Genomic DNA, 25692 nt, shown 5'->3' with positions numbered 1-25692 from the left:
GACAGGATATTTCTAACTTTAGAGATGTTGCACAAATGGAAGAAAGCAGTCTTACATATTTGTTTAATATGTGCGTTGAAGGACATGTCCTGGTCAAAAATGACTCCAAGGTTCCTCACAGTGTTACTGGAGGCCAAGGTAATGCCATCCAGAGTAAGAATCTGCTTAGATACCATATTTCTAAGATTTTCAGGGCCGAGTACAATAACCTCAGTTTGATCTGAATTAAGAAGCAGAAAGTTAGCGGCCATCCAGGTCTTTATGTCTTTAAGACATTCCTGCAGTTTAACTCATTGGTGTGTGTTATCTGGCTTCATGGACAGATAGAGCTGGGTGTCATCTGCATAGCAGTGTAAATGTATGCTATGTCTTCTAATGATGCTGCCTAAGGGAAGCATGTATAATGTAAACAGAATTGGTCCTAGCACTGAACCCTGTGGAACTCTGCTGTAAAGGTTAATGCTGCATATTTTATTCCTGTGACCTTCTCTGCAGCTGGTTTTGTCTGCAGGTGGAAAAACTCCCACAGTGAGTTCGTCCTTTAGTTTGGTGCTCATCACGCTCCAGTTGGTCACATCACTGTTAACAATCCCTTCTTGTTTTAAACGTCTACATTTAAAACTTGCTGAAGTATTTGTGGGCGGTCCTGACCTTTAGCTGCATCCACCTTTCTCTCGGGTGGGTTGACCCGAAGCAGCTGTGCTCAGAGCGCTGTGATTTGTGTCTGGTTTTATTTTTACGTTTTTATTCGAGGTGTCTGAATAACGTGTCTGCGCGCATTAAAGCGAAGCACTCCGAGTCCTCTGGTCAAACACGGGCGCCTCGCTGAGCCTGACGGTTTTTTCTACTCTGCGATTGGCTCATCTCTCAGTAATCCTCCCCACACTAACGCCGTGCGACCTCTGACCCCTGTCTCATTTAAAAGCGCCTCTGAGTCTGTAACGTGTGCGTTTCCATCACGTAGCTGCTGCGTGGTCAGACTCTAATGACGAGTTTTCATGGTCGCCGTGACAATCAGCCAATTAGATCGCTCGTGCCTCCAGCGTTTTTCTCAGCAGCGTGTTGACATGTGTCTCTCCTCTCAGATGGTGGTGGTGTCGGACGACGTCCACGAGTACGCCGTGGCGCTGAAGGACACGGAGGAGAAGATCGCCCGCTGCCCCGCCAGAGTGAGTGCCGCCGCCGTCTCAGCTGGACATCAGGGCGAGTTTTAGAAGCAGTGCTTGGTCTGAGTGACCTGAGTGACCCTCATCACTCAGGTCACTCAGACCATGGCTCAGATTGGTGAGGTGGGTGGGGTCAGCGGTGGGACCTGATTGGCTGATTGACAGAGTCAGACAGCTTTAGACAGATTATCACTGCAGTGGGGGAGAGGAGCTCAGAGGAGGTTCATGGATGCTGGGAGACGGAGGCAGATGATTGTCTGTGGCGCCCCCTGTGGGAGAAAGACCTTTGTTGCAGGCTAACAAAAACGACTGCTTAGCTTTTGATTCATGGTTTACAGAGCGTCTGATTTTCCTCGACAGCAGGTGTGAAACGTGTCCGTGTGTCTGCTCTCTGTCTGACATGAGATCACTTCTGATTGGATCACGTCCAACGACACGAACAAAAGAGCATCTCTCAGTGAAAGGGGGGATGGCTCGGTTAACGCGCCCCTCCACCCCTCACTGGGGCGACACATTCCCACCAACAGGTCCTCCTTTTCTGCCACGCTTCGTGTTTTCATGTCGTTCTCTCTGCAGGATTTCTTTATTGATGGTCGCTGTAGTTATTAAACTCAAATGTGTTGAAGTGAGACTCATGCTCAGGCATTATTCAGGTCACAGGCCTCCTCTGGTTTCCCACTGAATCTAGAAACCCTCGTTTAAACGCCGCTGTTGGCCCGTCCTCATTAAATCTGACGCACTCCTCTTTGTTTGTCGGAGCTCTTCGTCAGCCTGTCGTGATGCAGAAGCTCCTCTCATTAGTGCCGCAGAGTAAACTCGCTCTCTGAAGGCAGACGGCAAGAGTAGGAGGAGCGCCCCCATCAGGAGCGATGCCTCCTGCGATCGGCGAGGGCCTCAGTCAGGCCGTGTATGTCCTCGTTAACTGCAGGGAACCAGAAACCTGCAGCGTGCACATCATGTCAGATCAGAGGCACACGTACCTGCTCACATCACCTGGGAGCGTCTCCGTTCCTGCGGTCCAGGGAATAACGGAGTAACCGAACGCGGCACTGACGCTCGGCTGCTTAATGATCGCGTGTCTGTTTCAGAGGGCCGACATCCTGGAGGAGCTCGAGAAGAGCCAGAAGGTTTTTGCGGAGAAGCTGAACCACCTGAGCAGGAGGCTGGCCTGGATCAACGCCACCATCTACTCCAAGGTGAGCAGGCCGCTCCGCCCGCTGTGCGTCCGCATTAAATGGTGGATTTTGTGTTGTTTCTGAGCTGTGTGCTGCTGTCTCCAGGAGAAGATGCTGGACATCTACTGGCTGCTGTGTGTCTGCATCCGCACCATCGAGCACGCCGACAACACCGGCTCTCTGTTCGCCTTCACATCAGAGTTCTACCTCAACGTCGCCATGAACGCGTACAGCGCCCTGAAGAACTACTTCAGCCCGGCTAACGGCATGGACGAGCTGCCCGGTAAGGACCGCGAACCATCAGCCCACCCAGCCTGCAGGTGATGTTTGACCTGAGGCAGGTCTTTGAACACCCCCACAGCCTGCACCGCTCACACAGGCGGGCTGGTTGTGTTCTCCCCACCTCTGAGCCGACCCCGTGCGCGTCGCAGCAGACGTAAGGAGACGTCCAGATTGGTCGGTTTGTTTTTTCTGTTCTTAGCTTCAGGAGTGAGACGGCGTGATCTGCTGCTGCTCTTCTGCGCACCTTGGTTATAACGAGTTGTTATTTTATTCGTTATCGATTAGCGGTTATTTCTTTTGACTTCCTGTCAGCTCGAAGCAGTCTGCCCTTCTCCTCTGACCTCAGCAGGGCGTTTCCTGAACTCTAGAGCAGGCGTGTCAACCGTACGAGATGATTTCATCTGTCAGTCGTTAACCTTCAGCCCTACTGGGAACCCATGCAGACAGGGCGGCGCAGCATTTTGATTTTGATGGGCACACCATGTGGCCATTCACGCGCAATGACACCATCATCTGTGAAAGAAGAGGGCAAAGCTTCTTCAGCAGTAGTACCTGCTCGGCACGGATCACCACGGTTATCAGGGTTCCATCAGGTCGTAGTACCTGGTACCAGGTTCCAGGTGATCCGAGCCGGTCCTGCAGCTCGCAGTCTGACGGCATCAGGGAAAAGCTTTCCCCTCACACTCCTCGTGCAGATGAAATGTGCTTTGTGATGAGATGCTTCGATTCATTTGTTAGTACTTGAAGACACTTCCATCCTCGATAAAGCCGACTCGAGGTCACTGAGGTCATACGGTCTCATTTTAGCTGGTTTGACGTTTGCGTTACTTGATGAAGTGGACGGACGTTTATTATTATTTTATTTGATTAATATTTGTAGTAATTAGCTCGACCCCGGATGATGCACATGTATTTACGAGCCACTACGAGTTTTCGTGGACCTCCAATCTGTGGCTTGCAGACCCCTGGGGGTCCGTGAACCCCAGTTTGAGAGCCGATGGTCTAAATGAGCCTCACAGGCCTGAATGTGTGTTTGACGCCGTTTATGATCATTATAACTACAGACTCTGCTGCTCATCACAAACAAGCACAAGCAGACTTTTTAGACTTTTTACTGTATTTTCAGAAGTTTAAACCTCCGTTATGGAGACACACAGACACGCGCACACACAGACACGCGCACACACAGACACGCGCACACACAGACACGCGCACACACAGACACGCGCACACAGAGACGCGCACACAGAGACGCGCACACAGAGACGCGCACACAGACACACAGACACACGCACACACAGGCGCACACAGACGCGCGCACACACAGACACGCGCACACACAGACACGCGCACACAGACACGCGCACACAGACACACAGACACACGCACACACAGGCGCACACAGACACACGCACACACAGGCGCACACAGACACGCGCACACAGAGACGCGCACACAGACACACAGACACACGCACACACAGGCGCACACAGACACGCGCACACACAGACACGCGCACACAGAGACGCGCACACAGACACACAGACACACGCACACACAGAGACGCGCACACAGACACACGCGCACACAGACACACGCGCACACAGACACACGCGCACACAGACACGCGCACACACACGCACACACGCACACAGACACACGCGCACACAGACACACACACACTTTATTTTATCTTTCTCCCTCAGGCTACGAGGAAACTCTGACTCAGCTCGCCGCCATCCTCGCGAAGCACTTTGCAGATCCACGCATCGTTGGGACAGGTAACACACACACACACACACACACACACACACACACCGTGCTTTATAACATTTTTCTGTCTCGGGGAGATTTTCAATAAAGATGTGACAGATTAAAGGAAAACCCTGACCTTGGCACCACTTCATAAAAATGGGTCACGCCTCACAGTTTTCATCCAATCATAGCGAGCCAGAACAGGTCCAGCTTTGATTCTAGTTGAGTAAAGGGCAGCTGGAATCGGCAGTCTCCTCTTCTGAGATCACTTTTATTCATGTGTTCGACTCTCTGGGGTCCTGCTGCCCTCGCAGTGCAGAGCGGGACACTGGGCTTCATTTCTAATTAAAGACACGCCTCCACTGGCCTGGAGGGCGCTCTCCTTCTTGACCTCTTCAGTTCTTACTAAGACTGTTTAGAATAAAACCTTATTTCTATGAAGTGAGGCCAGTTGTAACAAGATTAGCTTCACTACATGTTGCTGGTGTCTCCACCCACAGAGCCTTACAGTTGAGGGTGGTGTGGGTCTGTGCAGCACTCTCAGGTGGAGCACACACCTGACCCTTTAGGACGGCTTTTCCTTTAATCTGTCCCTGGTCTGCGTGTCCTTCTCTGTACTCGTGTTTGTCTTTTAGTGCAGATCAGCTTCAGTCAGAGGAAGCTAGCCCCTCTGTGCAGCAGCGCCCCCTGCTGGGTGGTCAACACTTTGTTGTAGCCCAAACGAAAGTCTGGAGTCTTTATGCCTAAAATATGTAAAATACTCCACCCACTCACCCACCCACTCCTGGACCTCCACCTCCTCCAGCTGTTCTGTGGGTTCTGTAATCTCCAGCTGTGCGTGCTGGGCCTCCTGGTCAGATGCTGAACCTCCTCCACTGCCTCCCTTCCCTGGAGGAGCAGCAGCTCTCCTCTGAGCCCCTCACCATCTCTCGTCTATGAATGACCACCTTACAGGGGTGGAGATGTTTGCATGTTGGCCAGAACTGTAGGAGGGTGTCGTGTGAGCAGGTCACATGGGTCCCACCCACAGTCAAAGGTTCCTGATGCTCTTGGTGTAATCCAGAGAGCTGATCTGGATCCAGGCTGAGGACGGAACATTTAGCCTCTGTTTGTGACCCGTCGCCTGGAAACGGCTGATGGGGTGGCGTCGACACCGCCCGCCCGGGGATGTGTGAATGTGATAACTTGAACGAGGTGACGTAGCAGCTTCACATTCATACCGAACGTGCATCTACGAGGAGACGGAGGGCGAGCACCGGAGCCCACCATGACTAATGAACCGAATCCCCCGAGGACCGCGGGACGCCTCGCTGCAGAAATGATGAGCTCAGCAGTTCCATCCATCATCTGAGATAAAACGCCGTGCGGGGAAATCCGGCCTCGAGCGGTTTGGTCCAAACGGCGAGGCGGGACCTGTTAATTATGAAGTCCTGCTGGAGGACAGCGGAGGAGACTGAGTGGATGTAATGGCTTAGACGCGCCTCACTGCCATTTTTAATGAGGAGACTGAAGATGCGGAGGAGGAAGGGTAGAGGATGGGAAAGTGAGAGCCTGCTGATAAGTGTGTCATTAGAAAAGTGTAACTGATCGTGTGTGTGAGACCGACCTGGAAGCAAACAGCAGGGGGCGCTGCTGCACACGCGCAGTACAGCTGTTTTCCTGCTGCAATGTTTATTTTTCCAGCTGTCTTTGAATCTCTGATCTGCTCTCTCTCCTCAGATATCAAAGACTCTCTGATGCAGGCGCTGGCCAGCTACGTCTGTTACCCACAATCCCTCAGGGCTGTGGAGAGGATCCCGGAGGAGCAGTGAGTCTGGTTTGATTGTTTTCCAGAAAAACCTTCAGGGTGACTGAGCTGCTGCTCTTCAGTGATCAGTAAACACTTACTCGCCCATCCCACCTGGACAGGTGGCCAGTCCATCGCGGGTGACGCACACTCGCCACTCACTCTCTCACCTGCAGTCAGTTAAGCTAACGAGCGCGTGCTTGGCGTGCGGGAGGAAACCAGCGACCTCGGGGAGACGCTTCCTGCTGTGAGGCGATGGCGCTAACCGCTGCTCCACCGAGAGGGGCGGACGTGAGCTCATGTCCTGCAGCGGTCCAATCCCGTGGCTCCAGTTGTCTTTGAACCGACCAATCAGCATGCCACATTAAATACCAGCGGCTCCCCTCCTGTGTGAATTCGGACGCAGCGCTCGAGTCTTTGCGATGAGACGCATTTAAAATAGAAAGTCTAAATCTGCTAATGGTGGATTCTTATTGGCTGGCAGCATTTAAGGCTGTTAGAGGGTTTAAGAAAGCCTCGCTGTGCCCTCTGTAACATGCTGGAGTTTATGGGGTGGTGTAGTTGGATCCATGCACTACACCCACTCTGAGAGCTGTTTTCATCTGACCTCTGACCCTGAAACCTGCCGGCAGGGTCCAAACATCAGGGCGGGACCAGCAGCGGGGCGTCGGCAGAGACGGCGGGCAGTCTGATGTGAATAACAGCTGCGCTCACAAACGGAGCTCCTGAAGGGATTGATGTCATGTGGTGTCAGCTCGCCACAGCTGATGGATCAACGTGTGTCAGGCGTGCAGCTCGTGATGAGCGGCCCAGTTTGTCTCCTTACACTAAACGACACACGGCATCGTTTCTGAGCATCAGTCAGGATTAAACGTCCCTCAGCTCTGTCTGTTCACAGGCAAGTTGCACGATGCGTGCCGCCGCCGCCGCTTCCTCCCTCGGTCCACGCCCTCGGGCTGTGTGTTAGTCCTGCCCACGTGTAGCACGCTCGCACTCTGACAGCTGGGTGAGAAGTGGGTGCATTGTTTTTATTGTTTGTGCCTTTTTAGCTGCTGTAATCGAGCCTGATGTGCGAGCCGAGCCAGAGCTCTGCTCACTGAACGTCTGCGGTGACGTTAGCAGCATCAGAGCAGCTGTTCAGCTGTCCTGGAAACAGCTGCTCTCACTGAAATGATGTTTATGTGTCGGAGCTGACAGGAAGTGACGTGTTGATGCTCACCTGTCTGATTCCAGGCGAGTGGCCATGATGAAGAACCTGCTGGCTCCATACGAGCAGAGACCCTGGGCCCAGACCAACTGGATCCTGGTCAGACTGTGGAGGGTGAGACACACACACACACACACACTCACTCACTCACTCACTCACTCACTCACTCACTCACTCACACACACACACACACACACACACACACACACACACACACACACACACACACACACACACACACACACACACACACACACACACACTCTCACTCTCAGCGTTTATCTTTAACTCCATCTTCGTGGGTTTGGGTCACGTCAGTGATGAGGCGGCTCAGTCACAAACAAATCATTTATTTTACTCCTGTTACAGGACATCAAAGTCCTGCTTTGTCATATAAAGCAGACTTCAAGCCCCCTCGATGTCCTTCCATCTTCACCTTTCACTAGTGTGTTTGATTCCATTGGCTCCTGTATTGTGGAAATGATAAACACTTCTCTTCATACTGGCTCAGTTTCCAGCTTCTTTAAACAAGCTGTTGTTGAGCAATATTAAAGAAACCTCAGCTGGATCCATCTCGTCCTCACAGGCCAATATCCAAACTGCCTTTTATATAGAAGGTTTTAGAAAACGTAGTAGTAGAACAACTTAACTGTTTCCTGGATAAAAATGCAGTTATGGACACTTTCCAGTCTGGTTTTTGTAAATTGCATCCCACTGAAACGGCCTCACTTACAGTATCCAGTGATGTCTTGATGGCAGCAGACTCTGGGGAGGACGCAGTGCTGGTCCTGTTGGATCTCAGCTCTGCTTTTGATGCTGTAGATTACAGCATCCTGATAAACAGACTCGAGAACTTGTTTGGGATTACTGCTGTTGTTTTAAAATGTCATATTTGTGTGAGAGATCTTTTACTGTTCATGAATCATGGAGCCTCAGGGACCTGTCCTGGGTCCAGTTCTAGTTCTGCTTTATATATTCCCCCCGAGCCAAATTATTAAGCGCTACCATCTCTATGCTGATGACATCCAACTGTACTGTTCCTTCAGGATTTCTGACTTTTATAAATTGTCTAATTGAAGTCATTGTCTGACAGAAATCAACCAGCGGTTTAAATGACAATTTCCTCCAACTAAACTCTGATAAGACAGAAACTCAGCATATCAGCTTCTTAGACCCTCCTGTAAAATCGAGCCTCAGAAACCTCGGTTGCCATGTCTGACAGCTCGGGTGTCGCTCGAGCAGCCGGTCCGAAACTGTTTTTATCATTTACTGAATGTTTCTAAACTCAGACTAATGGTGTCAAAGCCTGAACTTGAGGTGATTATTCATGCTTTTACTTCCTCTCGGTTAGACTACTGTAACCTTTTACTTGTTTTAACAAATCAGCCTTAAATGGTCTTCAGACGGCGCAGAAAGCTGCAGCGCGACTGTTAACAGGCTCCAAGAGAAGATCTCGTGTTACTCCAGTTTTAGCTTCCCTTCACTGGTTGTCTGTAAGTTTTAGGTTTGATTTTAAAATTTTAGCTCTAACCTTTAGAGCAGGTCTGATAAATATTGGAGACCATGTAGGGCCCGGTCTCCAATATTTATCCGACCTGCTGACACGGCACTCATCTTCTCGAGCTTTACGGTCATTAGATCAGAGGCGCTGGTGGCAGCGCCCCCACGGCTGTGGAGTCTCTCCCACGGTCTCTACGCTGCACGGACTCATTGTTTTAAAAAACAGCTGCAGACATTTTTATTTAGAAAAGCATTTTATTAATTTCCTCTTATGTTGTTTTATTTACAGTTACATTGTTTTATATTTCCATTTCCTGTGTGTTAAAGCACTTTGTGGTTTTTATCTGTGAAAAGTGCTATAAATAAATTTTACTTACTCAGCTGGTATGAGCAGCTGCTGCGTTCCTGCCCTCAGCTGTGGGCCACGGTGAAGTCTGTTCATGCAGCACATTTAAAAGAAGCAGAGCTTCACAGGAAGCCGACAACAGAACAGTATCTTTACAGGATGACGAGGTTGAGCTCGAGGCCAGAGAGTCGGAGTGAGACTGGAGCAAAAGTAGAAGCAGCTCCTGTATGAAGGGCCACAGCTGAAAGAACTGAAGGTGTTTACTGAGGATCAGCAGACCGCAGTGTTCAGACTAATGCACCAACACATTCAGTCTCTATAGGAATCCTCCACGAATTGAAGCTCGCAAAGGGTTAACATGTTCACGCTGTCTTGCCTCAGGTGAAAGTGGAGCAGCGGCTGTCACCAATCACAGCCAAGCTTTGAACAGACTGACGGATGCACCGCCCCGAGTGGTCGAGAGAGGCCGGTCAGCACAAGCAGACATGGCGTCTTTCTTTAAGATGAAAATCGGCGTTTAACCAGTTCTTTAGGTCATCACGGCTGTTTAACAAAGATACAGTGACGTGTTCGGGCTTTTGCTCAGTATTTGTTGTCTAACACAAACATTTATTGGTCGTTTATTGTTAATTAATCAGTGAAATCAGCACTGATGAAGTGTTAGTGCTGCAAGAAGTAAAGCAGCGTCTGGAAGATGATCAGCACTGATGCTTCAGCGATCATCTTCCAGACGCTCCAGTGTTTTTGCAGTTTGACTGAGAGAAGCTGTCTCCCTGCAGCTCTGCTGACCTTCGTCCCTCTCTCTTCCTCAGGGTTGTGGTTTTGGCTACAGATACACTCGCCTCCCTCATCTGCTGAAAACCAAACCCGAGGATGCCAACCTGCCCAGTCTGCAGAGTAGGTGCTCTTTGCTGTTCTGTCTGTGCATGCCTGTCATCAGCTTCTGTCTCCTCCTCTTGGTTTGCAGCACGTTCCCGGTTCAGGTGCTCGCTCTTTCATGAATTTCCATAAATAAATTGAGGCGGCGGCGGCCTCGTCTGCAGTTTATTTTTGCCGCAGCTCGCTGTGATTTACGGCTTTAATCATCAGCGTTTGTGGAGGTGAACGTCAGAAATGAATCACCAAAGTTGTGTGTGATGTTTGTGCCGAGATGAAGACTGACGTTTTATTTTAGGAAGCGGCTCTGCAGCGCTTCAGTGTTTGTGCTGAAAAACACAGACAGCCTCGACTCGCCGTCGACATCATGCAGAAACATCTGCTCTCAGAGTGAAGCGCTGCTCGGTCCTCGCACGCCGAGCTCTGGATCGTCACGTGGAGGCACTTCAGCAGCCCGTTCACGCCCTCTGATCCCGGCCTGCGGTGCTTTATGGGAGCGTCTGCATACACCTGCCCTCCACCCCCTCGCTGACTCCTCAGTGAGTTTTTAAAGAGCTCAGGGTGGAAAAATAAAAGCCACATGCAATAAAACGGCTCGACACGCTCAAATAACAACAGTGCAAAAAGTAGCTCACTAAATTCTTTTAAAGGGGAAATTAATTCATTACTTTAGGTCAGTTATACCCCAGCGTCTCTCCTGGACGTCTCCATACCTGCACAGGTGTTTTATCTGCACCGTCCAATCTTCGTCCTCTTCGTAGCTTCCCTCAGTTCCTCCTCCTCTTCACTGACTGTCTTGGATCTGTCTGCCTCACTCTGAGCGCTCCTTCCAGCTTCTCAACACACTCCCAAAGGACAGAATAGAGATTCAGTAGAGACAGAATAGAGACGGAGTGATAGAGAGCAGCCACTGCCTCTTCTACGTCCAGCATGCCGACTACACTACGCTACGCCTCCCATCAGGTTTGGGCGCTCGTCCAGCGTGTTTCCCAGTTTTATTCCTGCTGATGATCCGCTGGGTCAGCGTGCAGAGCGCAGGCACAGAGCTCGAACCCCTCTCCTCGTCTCTAAAGGAAGTGACCCTGAGCCACCATCATCATCTTCGTCACTACTTGCCCAGCTTAAAGTCGCCAAAGTCTGATAGGCTGACGATGGCGAACTGAGGGATGGATGAGGGAGGTACACTGTGACCAGAGGTTAAAGATGAGTAATCGGTCAGACTCAGGGCGTGGCTGATGTCAGAGGGCGTGGCATGAGGCGTGGCTGAAGTCAGAGGGCGTGTCGTGAATATGAACTGGGACAGAAGCTGTGTCCGTGGTGCTGAATCCTGTTTGTGTCCCACCCGAGTCTTACTCCTGCACGGACGCTGACTTCTCTGTGCTTCTCCTTTGCATGCCTTTCAGGAGATCTGTCCATTGCTAGTTTCCAGAGTAAGTTCATCATTTCACCTCTCCCAGTGTTGTCCTCGCTGTCTCCGTGTCTCCTGCTCCCTTCCTTGCTCTCTCCTGAGCCTCCTCAGCCTGACTCAGCCAGAAGTGCACGTTGTACTTAATCTATAAACGACCCTCTGGTGGAACTCGGTCGATACTCAGCGTTTCAGGTTGGAGGCACAGCTGCCCCCGTTGAGGGTTTTTTTTTTTTCTCTCCAGCTGATCTGAATCTTTGTCATTTTTTGCTTTAGATCAGGGGTGTCAAACATAAGGCCCAGGGGCCAGAATTGGCCCAGCAAAGACTCCAGTCTGTGGACAATTCTTGAAAGTTATTTCAGAGTCAGTTTCTTTTCTTGGTGATAAAGACCCACCGTTCAGGTGATTTAGTAATATAATAATAATAACAGTTATGGTAATATGTGTCTTTTTGGCTGCTGTTATAACCAAACTTCCCCTTGTGGGACAATTAAAGGATTATTCTATGTAATATAAGGTTTAAATAAAAAAAAAAATGAAGAAAAAATTCCATTTTTCACTGTTGACTTTAAAATAGATTACTGGAAAGAAAATCCAAAAATGAGCAGAAAGGTTGTTTGGTAATCACAGGACAGTCGAGAGTTTGACTCGTTTCTTATCATCTGACAGCTGACAGGCAACAGGCATTCAAAGTGAGGCGTGCTCACATGTCACGGGTTACTCGTGTCGTTGAACGTCTTCGCGCTGACGCGGCGCTCGCTGGTCCGGCCTGAGACCAAAGTGAGCTGTTTGTTTCCCACAGCAGAAAAAGAGTTCGACATCCTGCTCTGGATTCTTGGAGTCTGTCTCGCGTGATGTCCGCATCGAGCTTTTTCCTTCGTTCTTCATTATGACTCATTACAGAAACTCTGTTGGATTGTTGTCTTACTGTGAGCTCATCTTTGGACGTCGTTCGGTGGAAAAACGGACAAATATAAAAGGCGGAGGCGGTCTGGGTGGTGCTCATAATGCAGCTGCTGTGCGCTCGTGGCGGCTGCCTCTGTTTAAAGCTCGAGGCCTAATAGCTTCGTTTCATCGTGCATTAGTCTTAATGGAGCTTTGTTAATTGGATTCATATTTGTGCTCCGTGTAAACGGCTCCGGCACTTTTTATTTTTAGTTTCCTTCAGTCATAAGAAATCAAATCTGTAGCTCTGCTGCGCTGATGGAGCCCAGAAAAACTCAGTAATCCCAGTAATAAATAGGACTGGGTATCGTCACTGGTTTCTAGAGTCGATTCGATTTGAATCTGGGAAACTTTGCTTCAGACAGTCAGAAATATTATAATTCAGATCAGTACATATTTTTTTCAACAACAACAACAACAACAACAACAACATTGATAATTACAGAATTTAAAAAAACAAACAAAGAACTCAAAAAAGTGAACAAACCAGAAAACCCATCATGTGAACCCCTCCCACCATCCCCCCACCCCTTTACCGCTGTATGGCTCTCAGCCTCGTCACATTCGTGTATCCAGACAGCCCATATTTACACCTCTCTATAGAAACTCTCATGCACAGGAATCAACACCCCCACGATAAAACTGCAGCATTCAGGAAGTCGAGTCAGCAGGGCCCAACCGGGATCAGCTCAAGGCAGACCCAGGCAGTACCACAGTCTTTGGACCTAACAGACCATAGAGATGACGCAGATCCCCTCAGATGCCCCTTTGTGTTTACGTCTTCGTGCAGAATCGTGTTCCTGCTCTCATTTACTGTTTTGGTGGTTGTTTAAATTTTGTGAGGTTCAACCTGAGATTCTGGCGTTTTGGGCAAAATAAATTTATATTAAAAAGTCGATTCAGGATCTTAATGAATCGATATCGCGTTATCCAAGCCAGAATCGATTTAATCGATAAATCAATCTTCAAAACCCGCCCCAGTAATAAACCCCAGCTGGGACGCGTCTCACAGCGTCGTACTTGAGACTCAGCGGGTGTTTTTTGTTATATTGTTCAGAGGGCAGAGAGGAGAGGATTGGATTTAATGAACACTTGACTCCACGGAGCTGCCGTCAGCTCCCGGAGGAGGCCGAAGCGCCAGAGAGCCGTCCTTCATCTATTTGCTGCCTCCTCCTCCTCTCCTCAGTGTTCCCTGCTCTCTTTGCCGTGTCCTTCCTCCTCCGTCCCTCCTCTGTGTGTCTGTGACCGTTTTCCCTCGGTGTCCCGTTTCCTTTCACTCATGTTTGCTTTGGTTTTGAAGAATATGACAGACATGTAGAGTAGAGTAGAGTAGAATAGGCCTTTATTGTCATTGTACATGGAGGCAACGGCGAGTGTCTGTAACGCTGTCCACACGGCGTCCTACACCTGCTGCTGCCGGGGCGGGCCGGGCGGCGTCCGGTCCTCTGCTTTCTCTCTGCTCACCTGTCCTCTGTCATCTGATTGGTTCAGAGCCGTGCCCGTCGTTGCTGCTGCAGAGACACATGGCGGAGCTGCTCAGCATGGATAAAGACATGGCCGCCTCTTTCCTCAACAGCGTCCTGAACCAACTCAACTGGGCCTTCTCCGAGTTCATCGGCATGATCCAGGAGGTAAGAACAACCAGAGTCCCAGCAGGTGCGGGGGAGGACGCGCAGGACACGGCGTTGAATAGAAGGTCCAGAAACACCAACTCTCATTATTTAAACATCAACAGAAACGACGAGTGCTTAAAAACCCTGAAATTATCTCTCATTAGTATTCATGTCCCGTTACAGCATGTTTAATAATGTCTTTAATATTTATACTCAGTACCTCCGACTCACTTTATTAATTACTGATACTGAAGGAGTAAAGTTTGATTGGAGCTGTTCATAAACGCAGATCATTCGCTTCAGTCTGCTTCAGATTTCCCACATTCCCACAGCATCGTCCGCATGCTCAGAGGACCCGGAGGACTCTGAGCGCGGGGACGAGGCCGACAACCTTCAATCACCGCTCTGTGATAAATCTGTGCGTGGCTCAGCAGCTCGGCGTGCCGTCCACACGTGCAGGTTGCTGCTCCGCCACGCGTTGACCACGATGGAGAAACACCCTCTGAACCTGAAAGCTCCTCTAAAACTGATCTGAGGTCAGATCCATCCAAACGTGGCCCCCGCGTCCTCGGGCGACGAGCAGGACGTGTTCTCACAGACTTCTTTATAAAACCAGTGCAGGCGCCCCCTGCTGGATGTTACACAGAGCGCAGGTTTAAGAAGCGGTTCCTAGTTTTCATGCTGACACGACATCACCTGACAGGTGTGCCCACTGTGACCTCGCAGGTGCACTCACAGCTGAGGCCGGGCCGACCTCACTTCCTGCTCGTCGTGCTTTGCTGTGAACTGAAGGTTGAGGATGTGTTCGCAGCGTGTTTGACCTCTGAGTGAAACACGAGAGCGAGCCCAGCCTGAGGAGTGTCAGCTTTAGCTCCGAGCTTTGTTTCCCTTTAATAAGATTATTCGGGCTTTTCTGGAAATCCTGCAGCGAATCATCCACTCAGCGCTGTAATTGATCGTATTCCTGCGGGGCGCCGGGGTATTTTCAGCCAGGCCAGCGCTCGCAGCGTTTCAGAGATTAGGCTCATGTTTCCGTTGCTCACTGTCCACCTCCTCGTCTGCTGCTTCGGTTCAAACTGGCGAACACGAAGCTCGACGCGGCTCCTCGATTTCACGCCTGCAGAGGTTCAGGCAGAAAGCCCGGCACCTTCAAAGCTGCCTCAGTGCGTGCACAGCGACGCCTGTGAGCCCACGCCCCCTCTGGATCTGCATGAAGTCATAGAGGGACAGCTCCATCCACATGCTGCTCAAACATTCTGTTAGTTGGGGGCAGCCAATCAGAAAGGAGGAGGTTACTTAACGGGGCGGGGCAGAAACAGCTGCGACAGGTGCTTTTTTTGATTGGTTGTGTGTCTTCACAGATCCAGCAGGCCGCGGAGCGTCCAGAGAGGAACTTTGTGGACACTCGTCAGCTGAAGGTAATCTGAGTCACTCAGCCGGGTTCGCTCAGGTAACGCGGCTCAGGTGTGACAGGTGTGGTCACCGCCCACAGGTTAACCTGCAGCTTCTGATTAGTGGTGTCACCTGCAGGTGTGTGCGACCTGCTTCGACCTGTCCGTCAGCCTGCTGCGGGTGCTCGAGATGACCGTCACTCTGGTGCCTGAGATCTTCCTGGACTGGTCCCGCCCCTCCGCGGAGCTGCTGCTCAGACGGCTCGCTCAGGTGAGGCGCTGCCGGGTTTACAGTTTCACTGCGACACAGTCGGAGCTCGTTATTGGCCGGTTTCAGACCAGGTAATGTGATTTTCATCTTTTCGATGATAAAACAGTTTTTATTGGGTTCAAACAACAACGTGTGATGTCACAGACGGTCTGTGCGGCGACTTCAGCGAATCGTTAATTAAAACAACTACAGCCTTCGGTCTGTTAGTCAGACTGAATTAATTGGCTGCTTATCATCAGAGCAGCACGAGAACAGCCAGCAGAGAGATAAATGTGAGCGGCGGCGGCCTGCAGAGCGCTGTCATGTGATCACAGCTGCTCCTTCTTATTGGAGCTCCAGAACAGGAAGCAGACACGAATATTAATTCATTCACTGCCATTGACGGCTATAGACGTCAATGGCAGTGAATGAGTCAATGGGTTTAACTCATTCACTGCCAATGGCTGGCAGTGAATGAGTTAAAAAAGCTTCAGTTCAGCTCCGGCCCCGCCCACAACGCCAGGAGAAGTTTCCTCAGGATGAGATGGAGATGATGTCACCTGCCCCCCCATCCCGGCCTTCTACGGCGTCCCGGTCACATGACCCAAAAACCAGCCAGCTTAGAATATTTAACGATGAGTCGGCAGCCAATCAGCCGACAGCAGAATTAACCATGGACTCAGGTTTATGTGAACTCAAACGCCGCCACGCACTGATAAACCCGCCCACATCAGCACTCACAGACATTTCTGAGTGGCTACTGAGAGGAGTGACCGTGATGTCATATTTCCTGTGACATCACCATGGGCGGAGTCTCACTCATGTTTTTGTTCACGTGCAGCTGCTGAACCAGGTGCTGAACCGAGTGACAGCAGAGAAGAACCTGTTTGACCGAGTCGTCAACCTCAGACTGCCAGGTACAGACACACACACAGACAGACAGACACACACACACACAGACAGACAGACAGACAGACACACACACACACACACACACACACACACACACACACACACACACACACACACACACACACACACACACAGACAGACAGACAGACAGACAGACAGACAGACAGAAAGAGACAGACACACAGACAGGCACACGCACAGGCAGACACACACACACACACACACACACACACACACACACACACACAGACAGACAGAAAGAGACAGACACACAGACAGGCACACGCACAGGCAGACACACGCAGACACAGACACATACAGACACACAGACAGACACACAGACAGACACGCACGCACACAGACAGACACACACACACACACACAGACACACACACAGACAGACACACACACACACACACACAGACAGACACACACAGACAGACACGCACAGACAGACAGACACACACACACACACACAGACAGACAGACACGCACGCACACAGACAGACACGCACGCACACAGACAGACACGCACACAGACAGACAGACACACACACACACACACACACACACACACAGACAGACACACACACACACACACAGACAGACACACACACACACACAGACAGACACACACAGACAGACACACACAGACACACACGCACACACGCACAGACAGACAGACACACACGCACAGACAGACAGACACACACGCACACACAGACAGACACACAGACACACACGCACACACAGACAGACACACAGACACACACGCACACACAGACAGACACACACACACACACAGACAGACACACACAGACAGACACACACAGACAGACACACACACACACACAGACAGACACACACAGACAGACACACGCACGCACACAGACAGACACACGCACAGACACACAGACACACAGAGACACACAGACACACAGACACACACACACACAGACAGACAGACAGACAGACAGACACACACAGAGACAGACAGACACACACAGAGACAGACAGACACACACAGAGACAGACAGACACACACACACACACACAGACAGACAGACAGACACACAGACACACACACACACACACTCTTCACTTCCTGGTTTTCGTCCTCTGCTTCCTGTTTGAAGCTTTCTTCCTCTCCATTGTTGGCTAACACCAGCTATCTTATAAAGCCTGATGCTAGCCTGAGTGTAGTCGGTCATCAGAGGGGGTCAGACCTGCCCAAAATGACCATAAAGAATTATTTTATGCTGAAATTTCCACTGATCTTTAAAAATGTCAAACGTTGCCACCAACAAGGAAGAAAATAAACCATTTTGAAAGTCCGTCCATGCATGATTGTCTACATCCTGCTTCCTGACAGAAAGGTTTTTACCTTCAGCAGAAGCGTCAGCGTCCATCAGCAGGAGGACAATAACCACGTCCGGTTTCCTGCCCGTTTAATTGGTTCTTCCAGCTGTTGGCTCGCTGTGAGTTCGTGTGATTCATTGATGGCGCTCAGCGGGAGGCCCTCACGCTCCTCCTGATGGAAATGTCGCTGTGCCATAGCAGGAGCGCCGTGCTGTAAACTCACCTTTTCCCAAATAAACGTTTAACTCTGCTTTAGCCCAGCTGATTATTTCACTCCTGTTATCATCACTGCTGTGAGCTGATTGGACCTCAGCAACATCCTGTCTCGCTCCGCCCACACAGCCACCGTGTTTATAGGGAGGTCATCGCCTCCTTTAACTGTGTGTGTGTTGTGGGGGTGGGAGGCAGGGTACACCTGCACAGGTCACCCGTCTGTCGCAGCGCTGATGATTTATAGTTGGAGCCGACTGGAAGCAGCCGTCTTATTACCACCTGATAATGATAATGACACCTTTCCAGGTTATTTCTGGGATAATTTAATTGCAGGTGTGGGCGTGCCTCGCCGAGGCCTCCAATCAGGTGTGTGGGCCGGCTCTGATGGCAGGATCAAAGTAATACTGATCAGCAGCCCGTCTCTGCTTTAGACGCTCTGAAATATGATGACAGTGACCTGATCCATCAAACACCTGCAGGCCTGATCACACCTGCGTGCTGCTTTCATGCACGCAGGTGTGATCCAGAGCTCCGCCTGAACTCCGTCCGACCAGGACGTGCGAGGAGACGCAGCCTTCAGCACGAGGTTTAAAGAGTGTGAATGAGAGACGGCAAGAACTAAAGACATGGAGCGTGTTAGTGAGAACACGTGATGTCCCGCTCTGTGAAAGGAGGGAGCTCAACGCATCACAGGCCAGGATCACTGATATTAGGGTTATGGTAATAACAATGAGAGACACGCCCCCTCAGCGTCCATCATCCGGTCGGATTTGCAGTCGTGCCACTCTGATGAACTCTGTTCCTCCTGCAGGGCTGGAGAGCGTGGACCACTACCCCATCCTGGTGGCTGTTACCGGCATCCTGGTTCGGATCCTGGTGGACGGAGACCGGCAGGGGTAAGACCTCCTCTCTGGTTCTGGCTCTGCTGGTCAGGGTCAGCCCGGGGGCTCGGGCCACGGCTGCTTCTGCGTGTGTGTGCACCACTGACTTTTCAAATTAAGAGCCCTGTATGTGAGTAACTGCTTGGTGTTGGATCCTGTGTGTGAAACACTGTGTTCTAATGTGAGCTTGTTAGCAGTCACATGATGCTCAGGCCTCCTGACCTCTGACCTCTGAGCTGCTGACTAATCCATACGTGGCTCAGGGTCACAGTCAGTGATCGATAATAGTGATCGGTAAATGTCCCCAATCATCTCCTGACTGCTGATGTCATCAGAGAAACCAGGCGGCGCTGGTGATCCAGGTGTGACGTCCACGTGGTTTTCATCATATTACTTCAGTAAGCAGAGCTCCTCCCACTGAAGGTTTAACTCATGAAGGCTCAGGTGTGTCGGTCTCCTCAGGTGTTTGAGCAGGTAAACTGCTTCTCCGAGCTCAGTTTGTTCCAAACTCGTAACGCGAGGTTGTCGTCACTCTGCTGTTTATGGAGGACGGATGGAGTCGGGCTTACCTGCCGTGAGACGTCTGCTCTGCTGCTCAGGAAGCTCCACCCGAGCGTGACTGCACAGCTGTTTGTTCAACCCGCCCACCCGCCGTCTGCTGCTTGGACACCAGAGCGGGGCGTCATAAAAATCAGTTGTGTACAGTTCACGGTGGGGCGAGCGAGGCAGCGTGACGCTCAGGTGTGCAGAGGGGACACGTCCAAATGACCTCCAACGCTCAGCGCGCCGCCGTGACGCCGTGACGCCGCGGCTGAAATAAGAAGCTTAGTGTGAATCCAGGAGACCCTCCTCAATCTGAGCACCTGGCCCCGCCTCTCAGCACAGTGTCCAATCACTGTGTGTGCTTGTGTTGGGCGGTGTGCTTGGTTTTGATTGGCAGGTGCTGGCGGGGAGTCTGTGGCGCCGTTATCGGGGCTGTTCTGATGTGTCAGCGTTTTCCTGATGGACTGCAGGTCAAAGTGACGGCGGCGGGTTGCAAGCAGAAAGCTCACCGCTGAGCGTGCAGTCTAAGGCGAGCCGACGCTGAAAGGCGGGACTTCCTGTTTGCCTGGCGTGCGGCTGTGGGAGTCAGAGGAGGCGTGATGTGTGAAGTTTTGGCGTTTTTGAGGCCCGATGAATGAATCCAGGTCAGACTCATTTGAAGTGCCACTCAGACGCTCGCTAAGCTCGAATCAGCCGTGAACTTACTTCCTGTCTTCTCTCTTCATTTGCACGCCGCCCTCCTTCTGTCACCTCCCCCATCTTTATGTAACACTTCACTTTGTGTTGTTTTCACATCAAAGGTAACGCCGTGTTTTTAACAGGAATTATCATCTTCCTCTCGGCGCCGCCGCAGCGCGCCGAGTTATTTGTGTCTGTTTGGCCCTGAGTTCCTGCTCTCAGGCTCATGACACGCTGCTGCTCAGCGCTCTGACAGGCGCGCTGCACCTGCAGGCGCTGCTCAGGGCGCAGTACTGCAGACCCGTCTGCATCTGTGTTTTTAGGTCAAGGTAAAGCAGAGACGAGGTCAGCGTGAACCCCGCTCCCTGTAAGCTTCCTCGGGCGGAGCGTCTCCGGGTGGAGTCGTGACTGTAACTTTGATAAGTGGTTGGAGATGGATGAGATGCAGAGTGTTGGGAGCGTGCAGTGATGGAGACCGCAGGAAGGCTTAGTGCCCGTTAATGGACTCTGAGAAACGAATAAAGGCATTAGCATTGTCTGCAGGGGGGCGGGGCCGGCTCCTGCCTGGCGAGGTGGAGGGAAACACGGGATGTCCTCAGCCTGTTTAAAGCCTGGACAGGCCCCGCCCCCTCCCCGTCACTTTGAATGAAATGTAATAAGAGCGAGTCTGAAAGGAAGTGCGGTGCAGAGGAGCTCTCATTAAGGAGACATCGATCCGATATTTGGATCGATCCGGTCCTGACTCAGGACGCCGGGTCAGGCGTCGCTGTCCTGTGGTCACACAGCTGGAGGTTCATCAGCTGGTTAATGTCGCCTCCTCCTGCTCCATCTGTGAGGAGCATCGATGCCGTCACAGGTGTGTGAGCAGTGTGTCCTGATTTATGACATGAACCATCACTGACTTGTACTTTCCACAATAAAACACACCTCTCAGCTTTTATTTTGAAGAGCTGGACGTAAACGTGCCTGTCCCCGTGCTGCAGGCTGTAAATAAACCACAGAAAGGTTCACACAAGTTTCTCAGCGTGTTTGACGGATGTTTGTTCATTAAGAATGATTTAACACGGTTCAGAGGACAGAATCAAATATTGATCTGATGCTGATACAAGCGTTGGTATCAGACTGACATTCGTCCACCGACTGCGCCTCCAGAAAGAGTAAAAGGTTGTGGTGCTTTTGGACGTCGGAGCAGGAAGAAACAGCTGAGCTTACAGCCGTTAAACACAGAGACGCATTAGAAACTGTCCCGTTTTTAGCGATGCTCTGAGTGGAGCTGGAAGAGTCGCCGGTGCCAGTCGCTGACTCGTTAAATCAAAGAAGGCTTCAGCTGCTGAGCCTCTGCTTTGTCGTCACTCGGCCCTGAGCCCATGAAGGCCTGTCCTTCACCTCGCCGCTCCCATCACAGCGTCCGCATTCTAATGGTGGCTGTGTGCGCTCGAGCAGCTGACACGCCACATCCCATCGATGCTTCCGTCCATTAATGCAGGGTCCTCGCCCCAGCACAGATGTGTCAAACATGTGGCCCCGGGCCCAGAACAGGCCGTCCAGAGGTGCAGCGTGCAGTGACATGTTTTGTTACATGGGAGACATCTGGAGATGTTTGCAGCGAGAGCTCGGACTTCCACCATGCTGGCTTCTCCTCATTGGCTCCCTGTTGGGGGCCTGGTTCTGCCGGAGGTTTCTTCCTGATAAAAGAGTTTTCCCTTTCCACTGTCACCAAGCGTGTGCTCACATGTCATCTGATTGTTGGGGTTTGTCTGCAGGGTCCGCACCTACAGCATAAACATATGTACTTATGAAAGCAGTGACAGCCTTTAAGGTTGAAGCACGAACAGCAGGCGTAATCCGGGCGTGTTTGGAAAGACAAGCGTCCTGTTTTCATTTATTTAATGATGTTTGTTCTTCCTGGCGTCGCCTGCAGCCCCCCCCCCCCCCCCCCCCCCCCCCCCCCCACACACACACACACAGGATCTCCATAAAGGCAGCGCTCCTGCTGCTGTGATTGTCTGTGCTCGACTTGTGTGGACTGTGAGCCTCATCGCTGCCCACACACTCCCCCCCACCCTGTGTTCACATCAGAGCTATTAACAGCCCCCCCTCCGTGCTCCATTGTGCAGAAAATCAGTGGTGCTAATTGTTGTCCATTAGCTCTGGCTGAGAGGGATCAGCAGCAGCTTGCAGCCTCCTGCAGATTAGATTGAGACCGAGGCTAATTAGCTTAGCAGCTGTGGAGCCTGAGAGGCCTGCACCGCGCTCTGGGATGGAGCTTCTTTTTTCCAGCCTGCAGAGATTTGCGCTGCTCGGTGAAAACAGGCTGAGCAGCTGGGTCAGCTTTGAGGCGACGGCGTGACAGGGTCTCAGGGACTTAACTGTGAGTTGGGGGGGGTGTCATCATTTCAAACTCGATACCACGGGGAAGACTTTGACCCCAAAAGTAATGATGAAGAAGATGAAGTGAACGTGTTGTTTTCCAATTAGAAGTTAAGAGTAAACAAAATAAGAGCTTAAGACTGAAATGAATAAAAGCTCTTCACAGATTTGAAGGTGAAATGTATTTTAGACCAAAGGGTACGGCTAACAGCGCGGTGGCTAACAGCGCGGTGGCTAACAGCGCGGTGGCTAACACATGGAAACCATTTCGTTATTGCCGAGAGCGTTATGGTAACGTGTGCTGTGAGTTAGCCGTTAGCTAAAACTGACCTCACAACTGCTCCAACGCAGCCAGAAACACATGAAGCAGGAAGCGTGCAGCTCTTTGGTCCTCAGCTCTGCTCTTCAGGCCTGAAACCGTCTGATTGGTCCTCCACTCGCCTCCTGGTCCACGCGTCCATAATCTGCTCTGTCACGGCTCGATCTCCCGTTGAGCTCCAATTCATCTTTATCCAACTACTGTCCGCTAGCTGCTACGTTAATGATAACAGATGGCTAATGCTAGCGTGTGCACCGGCCTGGTTTCTGATAACCCTCCAGTTCGTGCACTGGGGCCGATCAGCCCATATTTTTATGGTGAATCGTGTTTCCTGTGAAACGGACCGAGTGCAGCCTGGATCTGATGGTCATCATTGTCTCTTCTCTCAGGGTCGAGTGAAAGCGTTTCACTGAAGCTTTGGTTTCTGGGGTTCCTAGTAAAGTGGCTTCTGTGTGAATATCACGTCACGCCCAGCTGTACTTACAGTTGTGGCGAGCAGGTGTTCGCGCTCACAGTCGGGCAGTTCACCGCCACACCGCATCGCTGCCGTTCATCTCCACGCTGCTCTCAGACCTGCACGCCTCCGTAAACCTGACCTCCATCCGAAGGGCTGAACTTGTCCTGTTGATGCTGTGTGAACCAAGCGTAGCGTACACCTCGTGACACGGGCGTGCAGGCGCGTCATTGTAGCAGTGCAGAGTGGCGACGCCGGCTGTTCTGGAGAACGCTGCAGGGAGTCACCTGATGATGATGTCTTAAACCGAGCATGCTCAGAGCGTGAAACTGAAAGCAGCACGACCAGAGACTCAAACAGCAGCTGAACGTCTTTAATAAACACACGGCACACACAGACTTTATTGTCACGTTTTACTGAACATCACGTGCGGCGCTCTCCGGGGAACCGCCATCACAGACATGGTGAGGTCAGGCTTTAATTTCTCCAGCAAACAAAGACGCGTTTATATTTGCAAACAACATGTGAAACAACGAATGTAAAAACCCTCCATGCTGCTCACGAGGCCCAGATCAGTCGCCTAAAGCGCTTCGTACTGTAGGGTGAAGACCTACGATAAACAGAGAAACCCCAACAATCAGACCACGCCCCCATGGAGCAAGCGCTTTGGCAACAGTGGGAAGGAAAAACTCCCCTTTAACAGGAAGAGCCCAGTTATCAGCATTGAGTTTCGTGGCAGTTCTGTTAGCGTGCCTGTTCATCTTCAGTGTGACTTTCAGAGCTGTGAATACTTTACGGTGAGCGTTCACTTCCCAGCATGCACTGCTTTGAGGCTGTGATTCGTCTGTGTTGGATAGTGTAGTGTTAAGACCACACACCTTTGGAGCAAGTTTGACACATTTCACTGCATGTGTCGTCATCTCTGTGTGATTGTGTACGTGACCAATAAAGCAGTTTGTGTTTTTGAAAGCATGCGGGTGACACGACACAGAGGTACGACCTAAATGGAAGAACCAGGATTACAGCATCGGCTTTTTTCTGCGTCAGCTGACGTGAACGATGATGTGAAAACGTGCTTGTAGTTCTTAAACATCTAAACACGGTGTTCCTCAGATGAGTCGCTCGTCGGTGCATCTGCGCGTACGTGCGTGTCGTTGCTCTGAAGCGTGCTTCTTGTCCTTCCCGTGGTCACGTGTCAGCGTGGAAATGAGGCTGGAAGGAGGCCGCGTGGCCCCGACAGAGGAGAAGATCTGAGGACGAAAAGAGGAGGAGACATTTTATCACTTTAAGGTTATCACACAGGGCCTGAACAGTTCACCCACAGAGCGCACACACCTGAGCCTGAACAGCCACGCCTACAGGGTTTTGACTCAAACCGCCCTTCACTTCTTATTTTTACAAGCCTGTGGGAAATACGTGCAGTCGTTTATTGCAGACACATGCAAATGCAGAATGATAGGCAAAGACAGAGTTCGGCTCTCCTGGGGGGGCTCTGGGAGGGGCTCTGAGCGGCTCTCTGGGAGGGGCTCTGGGGGTCTTCAGGAACTGTTCTCCAGGCTCCCTGAAGGACTCTCATGCTGTTCTGTCAGGATGATCCCTCTGCTTCAGTGATGCGGAGCTCTGGCAGAGTTCTCCTGTGTGTTTCTATCCACGTGTGTTTTGATGCACTGACTGTGTGTTTGGATCTTTGTCATGCTGAAACAAGCTGCTGTTTCCAGATGTTCCTGGCTGGTGGATCAGACTCTGGTAGTTCATCAGTTTATCAAAGGTCTCCAACAGCACTGAAACCATGACAGAGCCTCCACCGTTCCTCCTCCTGACCTCCTCGTACACACTGACCGTGATGTGGATCCGTCGTCCAGTTCTCGTGTCATTTTCAGACCTCTGCCTTTCCTCCCGTGTCCCCTCGTTAAGAACGTCTTCTTGACAGCCGTCCTTCACTGATCGTCTCTGATGAGACTTCAGTGAGCAGCAGATGATCAGCTGAAGGTCCAGATCGTCTCTCAGGTCCTGTGTCGGGTCTTTCTGATCCAGTTTACCTGCCGTAGAGTTTGGGAATCACCTCGTTGGAGCAAAAATACAATTTGATGTTACACTGTGTTTTCTTTGGGATTTTACACAGATTGAATAAAAACATGGAAACAAGTGAAGCATGTGTGTGACGGGCGAACAAAGAGCCTGCAGGAACAGTTTAAACGCTGTTATGTGCAGACAAACACTGGTGCATCGTAGAGTGAGGAGAACTTTTGCCCAGCGCTGTAGTCC

The 25692-nt window shown here is 51.1% G+C and overlaps 1 protein-coding gene across 4 annotated transcripts in view; it reads left to right on the top strand.

The window, feature by feature from the left end:
* LOC120739265 (E3 ubiquitin-protein ligase RNF123) overlaps positions 1-25692 on the top strand; it is a 93564-nt gene that overhangs the window by 19628 nt on the left and 48244 nt on the right. For 3 of the 4 annotated variants that reach the window (XM_040040985.1, XM_040040984.1, XM_040040983.1), the window contains 12 exons: positions 1086-1169; positions 2255-2362; positions 2447-2624; positions 4330-4404; positions 6098-6185; positions 7398-7485; positions 10030-10114; positions 13936-14075; positions 15419-15475; positions 15588-15719; positions 16540-16615; positions 18994-19078. In XM_040040985.1, coding sequence (XP_039896919.1) covers positions 1086-1169; positions 2255-2362; positions 2447-2624; positions 4330-4404; positions 6098-6185; positions 7398-7485; positions 10030-10114; positions 13936-14075; positions 15419-15475; positions 15588-15719; positions 16540-16615; positions 18994-19078 — 1196 coding nt within the window. The remainder of the gene's footprint in view (positions 1-1085; positions 1170-2254; positions 2363-2446; positions 2625-4329; positions 4405-6097; positions 6186-7397; positions 7486-10029; positions 10115-13935; positions 14076-15418; positions 15476-15587; positions 15720-16539; positions 16616-18993; positions 19079-25692) is intronic. The other variant, XR_005697157.1, reaches the window with a different exon arrangement.

Source organism: Simochromis diagramma, unplaced genomic scaffold, assembly GCF_900408965.1.
Source record: "Simochromis diagramma unplaced genomic scaffold, fSimDia1.1 OVJJ01000296.1, whole genome shotgun sequence".
Taxonomy (NCBI): domain Eukaryota; kingdom Metazoa; phylum Chordata; class Actinopteri; order Cichliformes; family Cichlidae; genus Simochromis; species Simochromis diagramma.
Note: the sequence above shows the minus strand (reverse complement) of the source record. Positions and strands in the feature narration are given on the sequence as shown.